General features: G+C 41.6%; 1 protein-coding gene across 32 annotated transcripts in view; it reads right to left on the bottom strand.

Annotated features, from left to right (window-relative positions):
• Nucleotides 1-18,329, bottom strand: part of ptprsa (protein tyrosine phosphatase receptor type Sa) — a 210,268-nt gene that overhangs the window by 21,291 nt on the left and 170,648 nt on the right. For 12 of the 32 annotated variants that reach the window (XM_067396814.1, XM_067396816.1, XM_067396792.1 and 9 more), the window contains 12 exons: nucleotides 17,315-17,908; nucleotides 16,307-16,401; nucleotides 15,936-16,189; nucleotides 15,435-15,522; nucleotides 14,772-14,999; nucleotides 14,514-14,674; nucleotides 12,759-12,773; nucleotides 11,549-11,664; nucleotides 8,519-8,566; nucleotides 4,595-4,692; nucleotides 2,364-2,487; nucleotides 37-239 (listed from right to left, as the gene is read on the bottom strand). In XM_067396814.1, the coding sequence (XP_067252915.1) occupies nucleotides 37-239; nucleotides 2,364-2,487; nucleotides 4,595-4,692; nucleotides 8,519-8,566; nucleotides 11,549-11,664; nucleotides 12,759-12,773; nucleotides 14,514-14,674; nucleotides 14,772-14,999; nucleotides 15,435-15,522; nucleotides 15,936-16,189; nucleotides 16,307-16,401; nucleotides 17,315-17,908 (2,024 nt within the window). The remainder of the gene's footprint in view (nucleotides 1-36; nucleotides 240-2,363; nucleotides 2,488-4,594; nucleotides 4,693-8,518; nucleotides 8,567-11,548; nucleotides 11,665-12,758; nucleotides 12,774-14,513; nucleotides 14,675-14,771; nucleotides 15,000-15,434; nucleotides 15,523-15,935; nucleotides 16,190-16,306; nucleotides 16,402-17,314; nucleotides 17,909-18,329) is intronic. The other 20 variants (XM_067396797.1, XM_067396806.1, XM_067396824.1 and 17 more) reach the window with 9 other exon arrangements.

Genomic DNA, 18,329 nt, shown 5'->3' with positions numbered 1-18,329 from the left:
AACCACAAATGATGTCTGTTTTTTGACTAGCCTCACCCGTGACTTCTCTTCCAGTCTGGTCATCATGACTACGGTGGCGGCTCGTTGCTCCCACACCATCCTCCAGAAGTCTCCAAAGGTCTCTGGCAGTGGCCCCTGCGTGGCTATGTATGCATTCTGCTTCCTGTAGCCGTCGATGTAGTTAGCGTTGATGTAGTCGCTGCCTGTGATACCTTGAAACGAAGCATGAAGGTTGGTAACTGTGAAAGTTAGAGTCAGAATGACAGAGACGTTCACTTTAAAAGGGACATATCATAAAAAGCAGGATTTTGAAATAAACTATTTTGATTGTTGGAACACAAACTTTATGAGAAAATTATCAGAACATAACACATGACCAATCAGATTTATATGCTGACATGTATGTAGTAAAGCGGTCCTGATTTCACATTAAAAAAATTTGTGTTAAATGTATAATAGCGCAGGCATCTGGAAATGTCTGTTTTCCCACGAAAAAGAAAACTTGACTAACATTACGTGTTGACTTCAAAAGTGTGGTTTAATACCCCTGTTTCTAGGCAGTTCCAAAATGGCTGACAATGTTGCTGTGTGAGTCTCGTAACTGGTGAAAAACTTGATAGTCCACTAACGTGATATACAGTCACAGTCTGGTTAGAGGCTATTGTAGAGCTTGTGACAGATATCCATCATAGAAAATAATCCCCAAGAAAGAAAAGCCATTGAGCCCCTTCACTGATTTTTTTCACTTCCTTCCAGCTTTTTCGGCCCTGTCTAGCTCTCTGAGGGCCGGCCAACAGCATCTGATTTAGGGCCAGATACTATACGATGGAATTAGGCTGGACTAGGACTAAATCAGCGAGCAGAACCCACGCCGGACCCTGTCTCGCTCTCTTTCTGCCATCGCTCTGGGCGGCCAGCAGTAAATCTCCCATAAAGCAGCCAAACATTCTCCCTTCTAAGCTCAGGATCCGTGAGGCAGCAGGAATAGAAGTAAAGCCCTTGTGTGCCACTGATAGAGGTAACAATCTTAGGTCCTGAGACCACATAAATGTGGCCTTGGCCCTCAAAATTTGGATCTCAGGGTCTATTGCTGGATAATCATCATAATAATATAGGTGATTTAACAAGCAAATGTAAATATATTTTTGTGATTTGATGTGTCAATTATGTAGCACAAATGGTGCAGGATAAATTATGCAACAAATTCAATACTTAATGTTAGGGGTTTGTTCAGATCCCTCTGTAGATGCAAATGCCATTAATTTACACTTGGGGTCCGCACTCGCTTCAGACCTCTGGCAAAATAACCTATGAGAGGCATATTTAATTGTACAGTTTATCCAACACAAAAGCTTCAATCACAAACACAGGCCCGCGGTGCTAAATTGTTGTTTTCGTGCTTTAACAACGAACAATGAAACACTTGGCCGTGCTCATTTTCTAGCCCCCGCTACGTCGGTGAAAAAGACAAAATTAGCAATCAGGGGAAAAAAAGAATGCCATTAAAAGCCTCTTCCCCGTCTCACAAAGCGATCGTGGGAGTGTTTCGCTTTAGTCATAGCTAAGTGAACAGAGCACGGCTGCCTGCACGAATTGTTCCACCGCTGTGTCTAATGGCGAAATCACTGCACTGTAAAATGGAAATTTCGAACTTGATTAATTTATGCATTTATGGGTGCCGTTTTTGTGATGATTCTGTTACGCTGCGTTATTGCTCATCTAAATTGGGTCGTGGAGAAGTGTGGCGAAAATCAAGGTGATGCGACAATGAGGGAGGGAACCTGGGGGAAAAATAACTGTAAACAGCAAAAGAGAGCGTTGAGCATTGACAGTCGCCTCTGGATGGAAAAAATATGGGCGTTTTACCAACATAACAGCAGAATCTCTCCTGATTTTCCACTGACATTTTATGTTTCATCCAAAAAGCCTGACAGCTTCCATACCTCAAACGAAGGCACTCTGGGATATGGCTGTGCACTATACCATTTGCCTGCTAGTTTAATTTTGACTGCTTGTGAATTATCTGACTCTAGTTTCTTGTGTGTGCGTGACCAGACAATAAAATTGTGTGGGAAGGGGAGAAAGTAAATTGATTTATACGGATAAACACTATAAAAACGCATAATAAAGACATAAAATACTCCCAAATGCACATGCTAGATCAGGTTCTTCTGAAAGATTTTAAGATCTTGCAGCAAAATAAATTTCTCTAAACAGCTTTTTTTTTTTTTTAAGCCAGACGGATCTGTGGGGGCGACAACAAAGTTCAGTCATTCTGGAACCTTTACGTGCAATGTATTTAGACGGATTTCTTTGAAAAAAATCAGTGTGTGTGTGTGTGTGTATGTGCAGTTCTGCCCGACCTTCGATGGGCGCCAGGATTACGCGGGAGTGGTCGTAGGCGATGACGTTGGCGTATCGGTTCTTGGGTTTGTTGACCTCCAGGTTGGAATGCTCCCAGGTGAACTGCTGACCCGGATCGATGGACTGTGGAGAGAAAGTACGGAATGAAACCACCCTTAGGGCTTTTCCCAATCCCTCAGCATCACTGGCATGAATACTAATGTGAGAAGAGAGTGAGTTTGCATCCGCTAGAACATCAGAAGAAGGTGGAGAAACAGAGGAGAGTTCAACATTCAGAAAGCGGGGTTGAGTGAGGCCATGGAGGACTAAAACTAACGGAAACTGGCGGGTGGGAAAGAAATGAGAATCCTTCACAAAGCAGCTCAGATAAACATTCACAACAAGATAAAAGTCCTGCTCCTGCCGCAATCAGAGCACACATTAAAGTGTAATTAAAAGCTGTCTGCTATCGTTTTAAAATATTCACGAGCATTCGGCCAGGTAGCTTTGTAGGGACCGTTACGTGGACAGTGAATAATAGCAAAGGAAACGCTGATAAAAGAGTCTGTTCCTTCCTGTGAGGGGGTGAATTATCTGGCGCCAGCAAGATAAATGCCACCACATTCCCAATATGAGAATTTCTGAATAAATATTCTATTCCCCTGTCGGGGTAATTTAGTATTCCATTATGATTCCGAGCCTGTTCTCGGGCAATGGCTCCGTCCCAGCTCTTCTAGCTTGAGGGATTTTTTCATTTAGGCGACCGTCTTTGCATGCTGAAACTGGGACTAAATAACCCACAATGAGGGGTTTGATGTAACTGTTTACCCTGCGATGATTACAGGCACAAATAACAGAGCACGGATCCTCCACAGGTTGTCCGTGCTCTCAAACATGTCTCTCTTATCATCAACCCTGAAAACCGCTTGTGGGTTTTAACGCACACTCTGGATTGGTTTGGTTCTGCTCCAAGCCAAATGCCAGACTGTGCTGTAACATAACAGATCACAAATGAACGGAAGCCTGATGCCATAATCCAGAGTTTGGTAATCCACAGCATGCTTTTTTGCATAACACCCAGCCCACATCCTCATATCTGACCAAACTCTTTGCACCACACCTTTTTTTTTTGCTCCACATCAGCAATCCATCTCTAACCTTTCTTCCCTTCTCTAGCCTAGTTTTCTACATCACTCTTTGATTTAAGAGCTACTATTAGCATACTAGTGTACATTGAAGATCAAAAACTACATTCCTTCCATTTTTTCTTCTAGAGCAGCAGTTCCCAAACTTTAACTTCAGCTGCCCTCAATTATGTTCTTGCGAAATGCGAGTTTAAAGGGATTTTCAACCTCTCGATAAATGAATAAATAAATGCAGTTCCATTGTAGACCTCTAGGTGTTCCCTTTGAGAAAACCTGTTCCAGAAGAAATGACTGTCTAATGCTGCCTTCGCATGCTCTCAGAATTGTCGTAAATACGAGTTTCCTAGTTAAAAACTGCACATGAACACCCTCCCATTTCAAAACTTGAACGCGATTAGCTCGTAATCACAACTTTAGAAGTGGGAATTATCACATTTCGGATAGCACGTGAAGGCAGCATTTTTCACGAAGCCAGAGCAGATCAAATTTCCTGTAGCAATTTATGAAACTAATTGAAGCTAATTTCTGGTTGAAGGTGACTTTGCTGAATTACGCCATTGTTTACTCAGGTAGCGAGGTCAGAAACTAAATATTCAACAATCTACTACTCAGGCTGCTTAAGAATGACTTTCCTTCATTTGGTTAGCATATGCAGCTAATGCTAATCTATATGCTAAGCCAATGTCCCAAAAATGATAGCGGGTTGGCTCAACTCAAGCGTGCCCGTGTTCCTGCTGAGATATCAGGCCTGGCTCACGCTAGGAGCCATTTAAGACGGCATTAAGCCCCGGGGGTGGTGATGGCAGCGCTGCTGTAGCACGCTGTGATTTAAGATGGACGACGACATTTGCTCTATGCAAATGAAGGCTGATTCAGCAATAGTGAGGGCTAATCAACAGCCGCTACATGTACGAGCCCAGCACTCCAAACAGAGACATCCGTGCCACTGCAAAACCCCATGGTACGTGAGTAACTGCCATGTGATCAGTAAAAAAAAATTCTCAATCGGCATTGGTTTGTTAGGAAAACCGACAGCTGCACCGTTCTGAACAGCCAACAATCTTTTTATTAACACAAAATAGTATTTTTTGCAAAATATGCCGTACCTCGTACTCCTGGGAGAGCTTCAGGTTGTCGTTGGCCTTTAGTAGTTCCGTGTGCTCAGCTAGCTCCGAAATGGGTATGGGAGGGTGGTTCATCATACCTGTGCACCAATCAGGAGAAGAAGACACAGAAAGACAAGGTCAGTAAGACCACCACAGCCAAGAAAGGCAGTTAGAAGCAAAATCCGAAAAGTTGGTGGCGAAAGTAGGATAAGGGGTGGAGGGAAGACACCCAAGCAGGTAAGACAATGAGGTGGGACTGGAGTGAGGAACAGTGGGTGATGTTAGGGACACAGTGTGACCAGGCCAGAGCTCTACATCATCAATCCGTCCAATCAGGATCATCCTAATACAGAAAGAAAAACACTGCCTTTATACTGACAATATGAAGGAAAAGGACCTAAGGATGATTGCTAAGGTGCAACAAAAACCCCAGACCAATTACAACGCTGATAGGGGGTCAAATGGTTCCTAATAGCTTTGCAATATTGCCAAAGCAATGAAATGTCTTGTTTCTCACTCCACTGTAGCTAAAACTGATGAGCATGAGGACACTCCATACACTTAGACAAACCATACGTTTGTACTCAGTGGGCTAAGACAAATGAAATAATGCGCTTGGTTGCCTGCGCAAAACCAAACAAATCTCCTCTCCAACCGAGTCTCAGGAACAATAAAATTGAAACAACCCCTAAGATCTGCCCTTGAGAAATATGTTCATGTCTGCAGAGCTGAAACATAATAGATTTAATCAAATGCAAATCTGAAAACTTCTATTTCACCGAGGCGAGACACCGTATGTATATTGTTCACAGCGATGGTGACGGGAATGAGGGAATGGTATCTGTGTTCCCTATGTAGGGCTAACCCTTTGTTACTCTAAACCAGGGTTGTCCAATCCTGCTCCTGGAGGACCACCTACCAATAGGGTTTTTAGCTTGATCCCTTTTGAGCCAATTAAGATCTTAAGGTTCACCAGAAACATCTAGGCAGGAAAGTGGCCCTCCAGGAGCAAGATTGGACACCCCTGACCTAACCATAACTCTAACCCTGTCAAGTAGGCAGTTCTGGCAGTCTGATACAAGCTTTGGTCTTGCATTTCACCAAAAGGACTACTTTTCATGCCATTTATGGTCTTGCAAGAAAGAAATTCCAAAAACGAAATTCGGACTAACTGTTCTTACTTTGTTGTCTTGCTGCTGTGGGGGGAAAATCTGGAATGCTTCCACACTAAACACAAAAAAAATGCAAGCAAGCGAATGGTAGAAAATACAATATTGCCTTTCCCTGGAGGAAACATCTTGCTTAATATTTCTAACAGCTTTCCTTTTGGCAGAAGCTTGCAATAATTTCCTTATGTAATCCTTTGTTTGAGTGATGATGGGAAATAAAGTTCTTGAGGTGCAGGGCTGATGATGGGGGTAATCAGGGTAAGGTAGGGGCTTTATTTGAGAGTTCTGGCCTGGGTTAAGATGACCCGATGGTACCGGTGCCGTGTTCTCTGCTTCAGTTCAGTCAAAGCTAAGCAAGCGTGTCACAGAAGCAGCCGCCCATGCTAACTCTGCAACAGCTTCCAAGACCTTTCCTCAAACAAGCACTAGTTAGCACGTTTGCTCAGACATAACAAAATAAAAAACCCTAGGCCTTAATGTGGAGTTAATCTAGTTAATAATTAGTAATGGAATGAAGCAGGAAACAGACATATCATCAACAAGCTGTTGCTGAGATGGACGCTAACTTATTTACAGAGGTCACTGGACTTTCATTCATCGTCTGCTTCAGAGGTCAAAAGTTGGCTAAATGTTGACATCTTCCTTCAGGAGAGTACTGTGATTTAATTAAGCATGGATAATCTGCATAATCACATTAGCCATGCTCAATTTGACCTCCAGTTGACACTTTTTTCCTTCTCTAAATATTGTATGCTGCAAATGACTTCGCTTGTGTTTGATTGAGATTGAACTTGCTAATTGGACGTTACGACACACACAAAAAAACGATGCAAATGACCCATAATGCCACTCGACAAGATGCCTCGTGAAAAGATCTGGCTGTTATTTTTCAGTATTTCCCTCAGAACAAAGCTAACCAAGCTATGCTAATAACAGTTGTCCACTTAAAAATCACTTTTCCACTGCCAGTATGTGAGAATTTGCTGAATTTCCGGACACTAACACTTTTGTTAGTCTACAAATGTTATTTTCATCAGCCTGGCCAAGCTCTTAGAGATTGTCTGGAATCTGCTTTAACCTCTTAAGGTGAACCAAGGTAATGTATGCCAAAGCACTCTCGAAAAAGATGCGAAGGGCAACTTTGGCAAACAACCTGAGATCAGACCTGCATGCTAAATGACAACAGCCTCCGTAATGCAATGTGAAAGGCCATCTAGACCCAATCGAAGCCCAACAAACTCTTTCCAATGTCAACCTATTCCTCAACTTTGCTCCGTGTCAACAACAATTACTCATCTTCCATCTTTCTATTTCATAAACAAGCCGTTATTTGTTTGTTCTCAGGAATTTTCTCTCTTCAAGACGTAAAAAACAATTACGATTAATCCGATTGGGGTGCAAAAAGTGCTTTAACCTCTGCAGATGACAAAGTTTTCATTGTGATCAAAATGTTGTATGTATTTGCTGTACTAGGGCTGTCAATCAATTAAAACTGCACATCAACATTTACTAAGAAAACCCCCCAAATGAAGATAATTAAACTCATTGGCATTATGTACATGACTACTAAAAAGTCTATTTCAAGTCTTTTTAAGTGAGGTATATAACTCTTTCAAGGGCAAATTCCTGTTGCTGTTCATTTTCTATCTGCTCTCTCTGCCAGGATTTTTGCGTCTTCACCGTGGAGTCTTTTTATCCCATGCAATCAAGCTCAAGATCACGGAGCGAAAGAGAAGCAAACTGTCTAATTACATATTTTCAGTCTCTTATTTGCGCTTGACAGGTGATGCAAATAACAAATCCTTTTGATATCCTCTGCCGCTGTTCGCGAAACGATTTTATGCGATTGTTCATTTACATATAAAAGGAAAAACACTTGGTATATTTCCCTATAAAAACAACAAAAAAAGGGAGCTGTGTTTCTCTTTCCTCTGCTTCGCTGGGGGGCGGGAGGGATGTATCAAATGTCGGACTATTGTTTGCGGAGGGTTTAATTAATTCGACTCGTTATCTCTGCCTGCAGAACGACCCCATCGGTGAAGAGTGGAATGGGGGGCCGAACGGACAGCTGAGCTGAAGGGGTGGGAAAAGAATGCTGAAATGTGTGGAGACCTGTGTAAAAACTGTACAGCTGTACATCATCAGCTGTGACTGCAGTGCTTTTACTGTGGATTAATAGAGTGCAGCCAACAGCCTGGAAGAACAAAGCAATCGACAAGCAGAAATACTGAACAAATTAAAAAGGAAAAATCAAAAGCCGTGTTACGAATGAAAGTTAAAAGCAGTCATAATTAAGATGAAACAGTTAACTGCATTTGCATTTTAACTTACTACAGATGCATAACGCAGAACAAAGGTCTAGGATATATAAAAGACAAATATATATATGTTGTGAACTTTCTATGATTAATGTTGGCTAACATTGTGTCTTTTAAGCAACAAAAATCAAATAAAAAAGGGTATTATAATGCTATTATTTACTTTATTTTATCCTAAATCATGCACCTCATATAGGAATAGCCATTTCTAATGAGATGCAGTCTTAGGTTTCATTTGAGGTACGACTCCTTTTAACTTTCCCAGGGTTACGGGAGTGAACATTAGCGCAGATCCGGCAGTTTGTGAAGGGAGGGGGGAAAAAAAAGTCATATGCAAATGTAGTCGGAGAACACAACCCATTATTTCGGATGTGGGGCAGACGCATTAAAAAAAGATAAGAAAACACCAAAGCTCAGCGCGAGATGTGAGCACTAACTTTCATAGTCAAAACCGGCTTCACTGACAGGACTGCTTAGACCCGAATCTGTGAAAAACAGCAAACACCAAAAACAAAATAAAAGCATCCCTTTTAAATGCACTGATAATTAGTTGAGAACAAAATCTTGAAATGGACTGAAATAAATGGGAAAATGCAAGGAAATTAATGAGCAGAACATAGAACTTCTCCTTTATACATTTGCTCCCTCTAATTAATTTTTAAAACTATATTGTGCATTTTTAAACAGGCAGGAGAATGGACCACCCCTGCTTTGAATGAAGGCGGTAATCCTCGTGAGGGTCCTCGGTGTTGGATCCGACGCCAAGCAGTCTGTCAGACAGTGAAAGTAGGACACTCACTCATATATCAGCCATCCTTCATCCAACTTCAGCGCCGCTGATGTTTGTTAGACATACAGAATGACGCTATGAACCGCTGGAGATACTGTTTATACAGCGATGCATTTCGAAAAGTCTGACATTAAGATACAAACATTTCACTATAGCATCTACCTGACTTCATGGTGGTTTTTCAAAGAATAAATTCTCAAAATATCAGATGGCAGTGCCGATCGAGCGGTAAAATGACATACGGTCACTGTTTAGTGCTCGACGTCTGTCCAGCTGTCTGGAGAGTGAGCGGAAGAGAAATGTCTTTAACTTCTGTTGTCGAGGTCTGAACCATCTGTGATGACTTTAGGCACACGACACCTATGCAGACGGGCCAGATTAACACGTTAGCAAGTGGATCACATTTGAATTAGCATTATAATTAGCATTATAAGTACAGTTTAGAGAACAAAAGTGAAATGCACTTTTTATGCTGCATGTTAGCTAAAATGACTGTTGACAATAAAAAACAGAAATATAGGAAAAATAAGATTAGTTAAAATAAGATTCTCTTTTATTTGTGACCATGTTTGCATTAATCAAAATAAAAAAGGCAAACCTGTAAAAATGTATAAATTCAACAGTCATATTAGTTATCATTTGTAACATAAGAATATTTATCGGTTCTCTCTATCTGCCAAAATATCTATATCGGTGCATTGGTAATAGCAGAAATTATTTAATACTTTATCGAGTGGGTGAATTATCATTGTAATTCAAGATTAATATTATAATTAGCCTTATAAATATGAATGCATAAAACATATGCAAGAAAAAAAATAGGATTATTATATTTTTTAAGTTTATTTAATTCAGTTATTTATGTACTGTATGTATGTTTTATTGGTGGTCATGTTTGCATTAGCCAAAATAAACATTTAAAAAGGCAAAACAGTATAGATTTAGAAATGTGACAGTCATATCGGTTATCATTTGTAACGTAAGAATATCGGTTATTTATTTCTGTGCATTGGTATTAGCAGAAATTATTTAATACTTTATTGAGTGGATAAATTATCATTATAATTCAGGATAAATATTATAATTAACATTATAAATAGAATGCATAGTATACTGGTGACCATAAAAAAAAACAAAAAAAAAAAACTTAAACGGTTATTGTTTTAAAATGTCTACATCAGTGCATTGCCTTGATTTTAAAATCAATGATGAAAAAAAAAAACAGTGATGTGTGTTAAGATTTTTGCAAGCAGCCTAAAAAAAAAATGACGAGAATTACAAATCTTCTATTTAAAGATAATTTATCACAGGCTTGAAAAAAGTGAGCGGTGTATGTTTGCTTATCGTGTTGTATTAAACAGTTTGCTAATAAAAATGTTTGTTTTCTAAAGCATTACTTTGCATGCAGACAGACTAAAGAGGAGGCAAAAGAACGGAGCACAATCTGACCCTAAATGTATTATGAAACAAACAGAATGTCAGTGTCTTGTCTCATTAGGATAAGCGCAGTAGTTGAGCCCCGCGTTGGGCGCCATATGTGCCAGTCATCCAAGTGAACTGAAGTGTGCTCCTTTGAACAATGGCCCCTATTAGCAAATGGAAATGTCGCAAATGTTTCCCCGTCCCAGTTAATTGGGCTAAAATGTCCACTTAAATAAAAATTCACCAAGCAAAGAGATAATGACATCCAGCGCTTAAAAAGAACAACGTCGCGTCACAAATTGAATGCTCCTCAATTAATAAAGTCCAACGAGGACGACTTCAACGAGGAGAACCTCTGATAGTGTTGAAGCAGACGGAAAAGGCGAGAAATAAGATGAAAGCATGCCAGGCTCATTTCAGATGTGTTATTAGGTGGCTACCGGACAAGATGCCCCACAATGGACAGGTGATTATGGGAAATGAGGTGGCGATAGCGGCTTTCTTGCTTTCTCCACCTCCATTTCTCATCTGGCTCTCGTTTTATCCCCGCCGTAGGAGGAGAGCTCTCGGCAGAGGCCGCGTTATGACCTCCTCGGGCGGCCGCGGCGAGATTACCGCCTTTGAAACAAGAGCTGTTTGATGGGGAGACGCCGAGAGCGGACAGGAGAGAGACGCCTTCGACAAATTTACTTCAAGGAGCCACGGAGAAATGTCAGACTAGGTTTAGCATCCAAAGCCAGCGAAAATGAGAATGCTCTTTGAACTGGAGGATTTGGAGGAGACAAAAGATTGTCTGCTTTTGAATGAGTTGAGGCGAGACAAGGATGGCGATGGCAAATACATATCTGACATGACCTGGACGTTGGATTTCGTTCAGAGTTGGAGGAATGTTGTAAGCAACCCCTGAACCAAATATAAAATAAAAATGACTGACAGGCTGTACACAATTATTAACTAATAAACCGCATCAGTAGAGATGCAAATTAGAAATAGCAGCAGGTGCACCTGAAATTGACAGTTAAATTAAAGTTAATTGACAATATATGTCACTCCTGCGCACTTCAAAGTGAATGCGTGTTTGAAAGGAGAATATTAAAATATTGTCAAAAAGGCTGTATTTTCTTCATGCAAAATATAATTCTTTAGTTTTTTCTTTAGATTTGAAGGGTGAAATATGACCTAAAAAAAATGACAGGTTTCATGAGATGAAGCAGTAGTTCTTGTTTAAAGTAATTGTCCGTTCATGTGCATATACCTGGGGTTTGGAAGTTGATTCGTCTCATCTCTACGGGATCTGTGGGGTGGTGAGGGGTGATTTCAGCGTTGTTCAGCATGCACTTTGTCCTTGGCTCCGACTCTTTCCGTTTGCTGCTTTAAAAAAGGAAAGAAATACATGGAGACTAAATGAAAACTGACAAATGAGTCATAAAACAAGTAAATCAAATCACAAAATGAACACCCAGTGTTTTCTGACCGATTCAGTTCATAATTCAGATCCACGACTCCATAGTTCGGATAAATGACTTTTGAATGATTCTTCAATCAGTTTTGACTGATTCAATAAACATGGTCTATCTATCTACACTGATCAGACATAACATTATGACCACCTTTCTAATATTGTGTTGGTCCCCTTTTGCTGTCAAAACAGCCCTGACCTGTCGAAGCATGTACTCCACACGACCCCTGAAGGTGTGCTGTTGTCTCTGACACCAAGATGTTAGCAGCAGTGGTGGTGGACAGGGGTCAGCATGGGCACCCTGACTGGTCTGCAAGCTATGCAGCTCCATACGCAACAAACTGTGATGAACTGTGTATTCTGACAACTTTCTATCAGAACCAGCATTAACTTCTTGAGCAATTTGAGCTACAGGAGCTCGTCTGTTGGTCTTCAAAGAGACTCGGCCGCCCATGATCCTGTCGCCGGTTCACCACTGTTCCTTCCTTGGAGCACTTTTGACAGATACTGACCGCTGCAGACCGGGAACACCCCACAAGAGCTCCAGTTTTGGAGATGCTCTGATCCAGTTGTCTAGCATTCACAATTTCACCCTTGTCAAACTCGCTCAAATCCTTACGCTTGCCCATTTTTCCTGCTTCTAACACATCAACTTTGAGGACAAAATGTTCACTTGCTGCTTAATATATCCACCCACTAACAGGTGCCGTGATGAGGAGATGATCAGTGTTATTCACTTCACCTGTCTCATGATGTTATGCCTGATCGGTGTATATATGTATATACTGCAGAAAACACTGTGTTTATAGTTTATATAGAGGAAGCTAGATGCTAACACAAACAAAGCTATGTCCACACACAACACAGCCGAGAGGCACATTGGTTGAACCCGCTATTTCATTGCACTGTTTTTTTCTGCCATCTAATTAAAACTTGCTTTTATGCTGAGGCAGGTTGTTTTCTTTTGCCCCCTTGAAAACAGCAATAAAATACTGCTAAGCCTTACCTGTCAGGCTTGCTGCTTCCGAAGAAAGCATTGAAGTGAAATAAATATATAAAAGGGAGAAAACACAACAAGAGAACAAGGGAGAGGAGAGAGGGGAAAAAAATCAATAGAGTGCATTTAAATTCACAGGGCAGGCTAGCGGTGCCAGATTAGGCTCATCTGCATTTGGACAGACCTGTAAAAGATGTGTGTTTGCGCCCACCGGGGGGCTATACGATCTCCAGACACCAGAGGTCAAACTCAAGGTCCTGCTGAGGGAGGAAATACTAGCCAGGATTCGTCTGCTTTTAACCTCATTCGTGAGGTGCTAATGAGGAATAGCTTCCCTTTGAGTTTGAGCACGTTTGTATGCTAAAAGTCAAAGTGGTCTGCTTTGGCCATCCTCTGAAGCTATTAGCTATTAGCCATCACCTCATTAAATTTTGATAAGATCGAATTGATTGCTCTCCTCAGCTCTGCTTTGAACTTCTCCAAACTATGCTAACGGCTGAGGGCAACATTTCTAATAAAAGATTAAATCGTTCTTTTAGCATTTCTTCACCTCATAATGAATTTACAGTGTGTTTGTTTGAACATAGTTCCACCTACTTGTTATATAAAGAACTAAAATGAAAATCTATGACTGAAACCAAAATTTATAATAAATTATATTATAATTAGAGATGCACCGATATATTGGCCAATAATCGGTATTGGCCGATAAAAGCAATTATTTTCACTATCGGCCATTTGTCGATTGTTTAAAAACAGCCGATGATCAGGGCCGATTATATCCTGTCAAGCAAATGGGAGTGGGAAAACAGTAGAAAAAAGTCTTATGTTCAGACTGCAACTCCTACTGTGTTTGAAGAAAATCTCTAATGTTGAATTTAGGGCAAGTTAATGCAACAATAAAGCATTAACAGTAAAAAATAGCGACGTTAAAGCAGGCTTTATATGACGCTATGAATCACCCATAGTTCAAGCCACGGTTGCCAGGTCCGCGGTTTTCCCCTACACCAAACATTATTTGTTACGAGTATCACATCCAATAATTGCAAAGAGCTTTGTGCGTTGTTTCTTCTGATAAGAAACAAAGTCTTAGCTTTCAAATTTTGTCAAGTCAAGTCAAGTCAAGTCACCCTTATTTATATAGCGCTTTTTACAATGCAGATTGTCCATTTTATCACAAAATTCAAACAAACAAACAAACAGCGTTTTGACCCTCTTAAATGTGGCGTGACAGATAACTGTAATGGCTCAGTTCAAGCGGCAGTGCAAAGCACAAGTATTTTCTTCCACTTTTCTACAGCACAAAAAAAAAAATGCATGAACATCAGAAAGTATGTTAAAAGATACAGTACAACTTACTGAAAACCATATCATGTCACCATAAAGACAAGTGCTTATAAAACTACCTTATGTGCAGCTGAGTTGCATGCAAACAATTCAGTTTTTAAGTGTAACTATTATACCTTAAAAAAGGCAGTTGAATATAATAGATCTGTTGGTAATTTTAATCTCTTAATATTAATGTAACAATTGAGAGGTTTCCCTGTATAGTTTACAGCATTATTTGGGTGAGATTTCGGTGTCAGCAGATCTCATTCTTAATAAGACATTTAGTATTGGTGCATTTCTACTTACAATAATAAATAAATAATATTTATAAATGTATTAGGTCAAATATCCCATATTTGTAGGTACTGTAAATGGTAAGGAAAAACAAAAATTATTTTTTTTTTTAATTCATTATGACGTCAAAAGTCCACTCACTTCTTATAGAGGAGAATCGCAATAACAATACAGATTATGAAGACCACAGCGAGAACGGGTCCCACCACCCAGATGAGTCCATCCCCTCCTGTCTCCACAGGCTGAGGGTCCACATCAGGAGCTGTGATTGGGTCTGTGTAGGGGCTGGACGCAAATGATCTCTGCACAAGTGAAAATGGTTAACAGTTGGTTGTCATAACATATCAAAACACCAATTTGTGATGGATTAAAAAGGCTTTTTCTTTATATTTTACTCACCCCTCCAGTGGTGTTAAGCTCGGCTAGGATGAAGAACACATATTCCTGCCCAGGGTCCAGAGCCCTGTTTTCAAAGCCGCTGTGTACTCTCTGGTCACCCAGGGTGAAGGACGGCGGCATGGATGAGGGCTTGAAGCTGGCAGCGATGTAGGGCCGCTTCCCGTCCACCTGCTTGAGCTGACGGGTGGTTCTAGTGTGACGCTGACCGAGTCTTCTGTCGCCCAACAGCTGTGGGAGAAAAGACTGCTTGAGAAAAACTGAAACCAGCATTTAAAACACAACATATCTACCATATCAAAAACCAAATCAACATTCGTACTCTCAAGCAGTACTAATAAGCAGTGCTTGTGCACTGACGATAATCAAAATGGCATATCTACTTAAAAACAAACAAACAAAAAACAATTAATTTGGAAATCACATTGAATAAAATAATATATAAACAATATAGGCACCCTTGGGCCATCCACAGCTCAAGGTCAAGTGGCCAAGCGTGGCAGTTTGCCAGCGGGTAGGGATGAGAGCTGTGTAATTGTCCCCTCTCCCTGACAAACCCCTGGGGAACATTCCCACAATGCTCATGTGAGAACACTTTCCATGACTCTGGCTCCACTGAGTCTGTGACACAAGGACAAAGGCTTGAAGAAAAAAGGGTATGTTCACCTCTTCTAAGTCCAGCTCATCTGGGTTCTTGATGTGTCTGATCGGTCCTCTCCCCTTCTTCAGAGGAACCACCACAACATAGATTACCCTGCAAGAGGTCAAGATGGTTCATAAAACAAAGAATTCCCCCCACATAAAAAAAACGATAGTATTATAAAAATATTAGGCTGAAAAAAATCTACTTTTCCATATCTTTCAGAGCATAAAAATGGGAATATCTAGCTAAACGATTTCAAACAAAACCTGAAAAATACTTTACGCAAACATGTGAATGCAAACGCTTCAAACGCATTTCTTTACTCAAGTATATACTGCATTCTCAGTGTGGCGAACAATAGCGAACAATAGCGCAAACTGTCTTCTACTGTAGTTTTCTCTATCAGCTCAATTACTGTCATGGCTCCATCATCAACACTGTGAAAGGACTCCACGCTAATCTTTGCATTCGTATACTTGCGTAGAGTGTGTTTCTAGCCTAGGACAGTATATGGTTTCCCTCACTTGATCAAGTCTTTATTTTCCATCGGTGGGAAGACAATGGTCAGCGTACTGTCCGGCTCTCTTTTCAGGTCCAGCTCAGGCTTTCGGACCAGAATAGGTGGTGCCGTTCGGGCAATGAGCTTGTGTTTGGGTCCACCGTCGATGCTGTCCTGGCAGGTGATTCTGAACTCATAGGTGACGTTGGGTCGTAGGTTGGTGATGAGAGCTTTGTGCATCCTAGCATCAATGTCAACCTTCTGCCGGTTGAACTCGATCTGTGGAAGAATGTACGTGGATAAATTGTTCACAAAACACGTAAATTGAATCAGTTTTCAGCAGGTACTCATTTGAACCGGATGGACAAAAATGATCACGCAACAGGAATTGCTTACCATGCAGCGGAACGGGAAACGGATATCTGAAAACTTCCAGGTCAACAGTACAGTGGTCTTGGTGACCAGCTTCACAGTGAAGTTCTTAGGAACAACTGTCCAGAGGTAAATGGAGGGAACAAATTGAGAAAAACACTTTAGAAATGGAAAAAGTACCGGAAAACTGAAGGGAAAGAAGGCTGATAGAATGTTCAGCATTTGCGACCATTTTTCTTTTTTCCCCCTAAGGGAAAGGGGCTTTGGTCCCTCGGAGTGAGCGGAGTGTGGCGTTAGCTGTGAAGGGGAGGGAGGCGCTCAGTTGGGACAAACAGCACACTAGACTGGACTGGTGAACACAGAACCACAGGATCGCACAGTACTCTGCCTGCCCTGGCCCGGCAGTGCCGCCCCAACAAGAACATTTGGCAAGCAGTTCCCATAATCCCCCCTGAATGCTTCCAGAATAGCTGAACCCACATTATGTTTGAGTAACCCTCTGCTGCATACTCTCAAATTTGGATAGGCACTGCCGTGGCAGAAAGCCCGACAGGAACGAGGACAAACCCCAAACACAACTGTCATGCCCACACTTGTTAGCAGTGCATCATGGGACGCCATGCTTCAAACCATCCCAGTGTTGGAGCGGGGGGAGGGGAAAGGTGAGTACAGAAAAGAGGAAAATGAAAAATAAATAAGAAAAACCCAAACAAAGTAAACAAATGTGCCTAGTTCCACTTCAGATTTGTGATCTCCTTGACGAGGTTCTCGCCTACCCTTGATACTAGGGAAATTTTGTGGTTAGATGAGTGAATGTGCTGGGCGTGTCTGACCAACCGGCACTTACCTCGCAAAAATTGACGCTCCTCCCCTTTCAAAACTGACTGACTTTAGCTTACTGACTTATTTTACCTTGTTGTGGGGGAGGGTGTTAGTGAGGTATGTGGCTCCCAGAGAACTTTATATAATCGGGTGTAGGTGCTTGCATTGTAGAGGTTTGTCCCTTGAGGCGGGGAAATGAGCAACCCCTACCTGCTTCAGAGTCCACTGTTCGATACTGGATCGGTGGGCTGTAGGGCCCTGGACCTACACTGGTGTGCGCTCGGATTTTCACATCATACACTGCGTCGGGTCTCAGGCTGTTGAGGGTGTAGCTGTTCTCGCTTGCCGGCAGACGCAGTTCCTTGGGTCCGCCAGCCGTTCCCGCCTCCTGGTAGGCCAGTGTGTATTCCGTTATAGCACCATTGCGCTCCGCTAGCACCGGAGGCAGCCAGGAGAACTGGAGTGAGCAGCAGGTGATGTTGAACCCTTCGGTTATTTGAGGATACCCTCGAGGAACCTCTTCTGGGACTCTCAGTTCTCGTGTAGCCTCTTCGCCAAATCCCGATCTGGACTTGGCGGACACTTTGAACACGTACGTGGCCCCATGGTGGATATTGCTAATGGAATATTCGAGCTCCTGAGGGCTGAACTCCAGTGTGGCCAGGGGGCTTACATCTTTTCGGCCAAACTGCAGCCGATAGCCCTGTACCTCGAGACCCGGAGCGATGAAATCTGGGGGTTGCCAGCGTACTAATGCAGTAGTCTCTGAGTTTTGGTTGACGGAGAGAAAAGGGGGCCCCGGCACTGCAGAGAGAGAGAAAGAGAGAAAGAAAGAGAGGGACGTTACATTAAGTTCAAATGAACCGTATCTCACTTAAGTTTGCTATATCAAAACCAAATGTCTTTTCATCCTGTTACTCCCTACTAAATAAAAGGCACCTGAAACAAATTTAAAAGGATTACAAACCCATTTCCTATAAAGTACAGTTACATAAGCATGTATTTATTGTGCAAAGTGCCATAAAGGCATTAACATCACATATATACTCTATAAGTAACTGCAAATGTTTCTAAATCAGTCGTACGTCCGAACAGCTTGTTTTGAGAATATTTTAAGTTAACAGAAGTGACTAGATGGTTGTTGAACAGATCACTGGCTAAAAGATGGTGGGTTAACTGCTATATGATAGAGAAGGAGAGCACACAGGAGGATGAATTACTCCAG

Source organism: Chanodichthys erythropterus, chromosome 10 (genome assembly GCF_024489055.1).
Source record: "Chanodichthys erythropterus isolate Z2021 chromosome 10, ASM2448905v1, whole genome shotgun sequence".
NCBI lineage: Eukaryota > Metazoa > Chordata > Actinopteri > Cypriniformes > Xenocyprididae > Chanodichthys > Chanodichthys erythropterus.
This window is presented reverse-complemented; position numbering and strand designations above follow the sequence as displayed.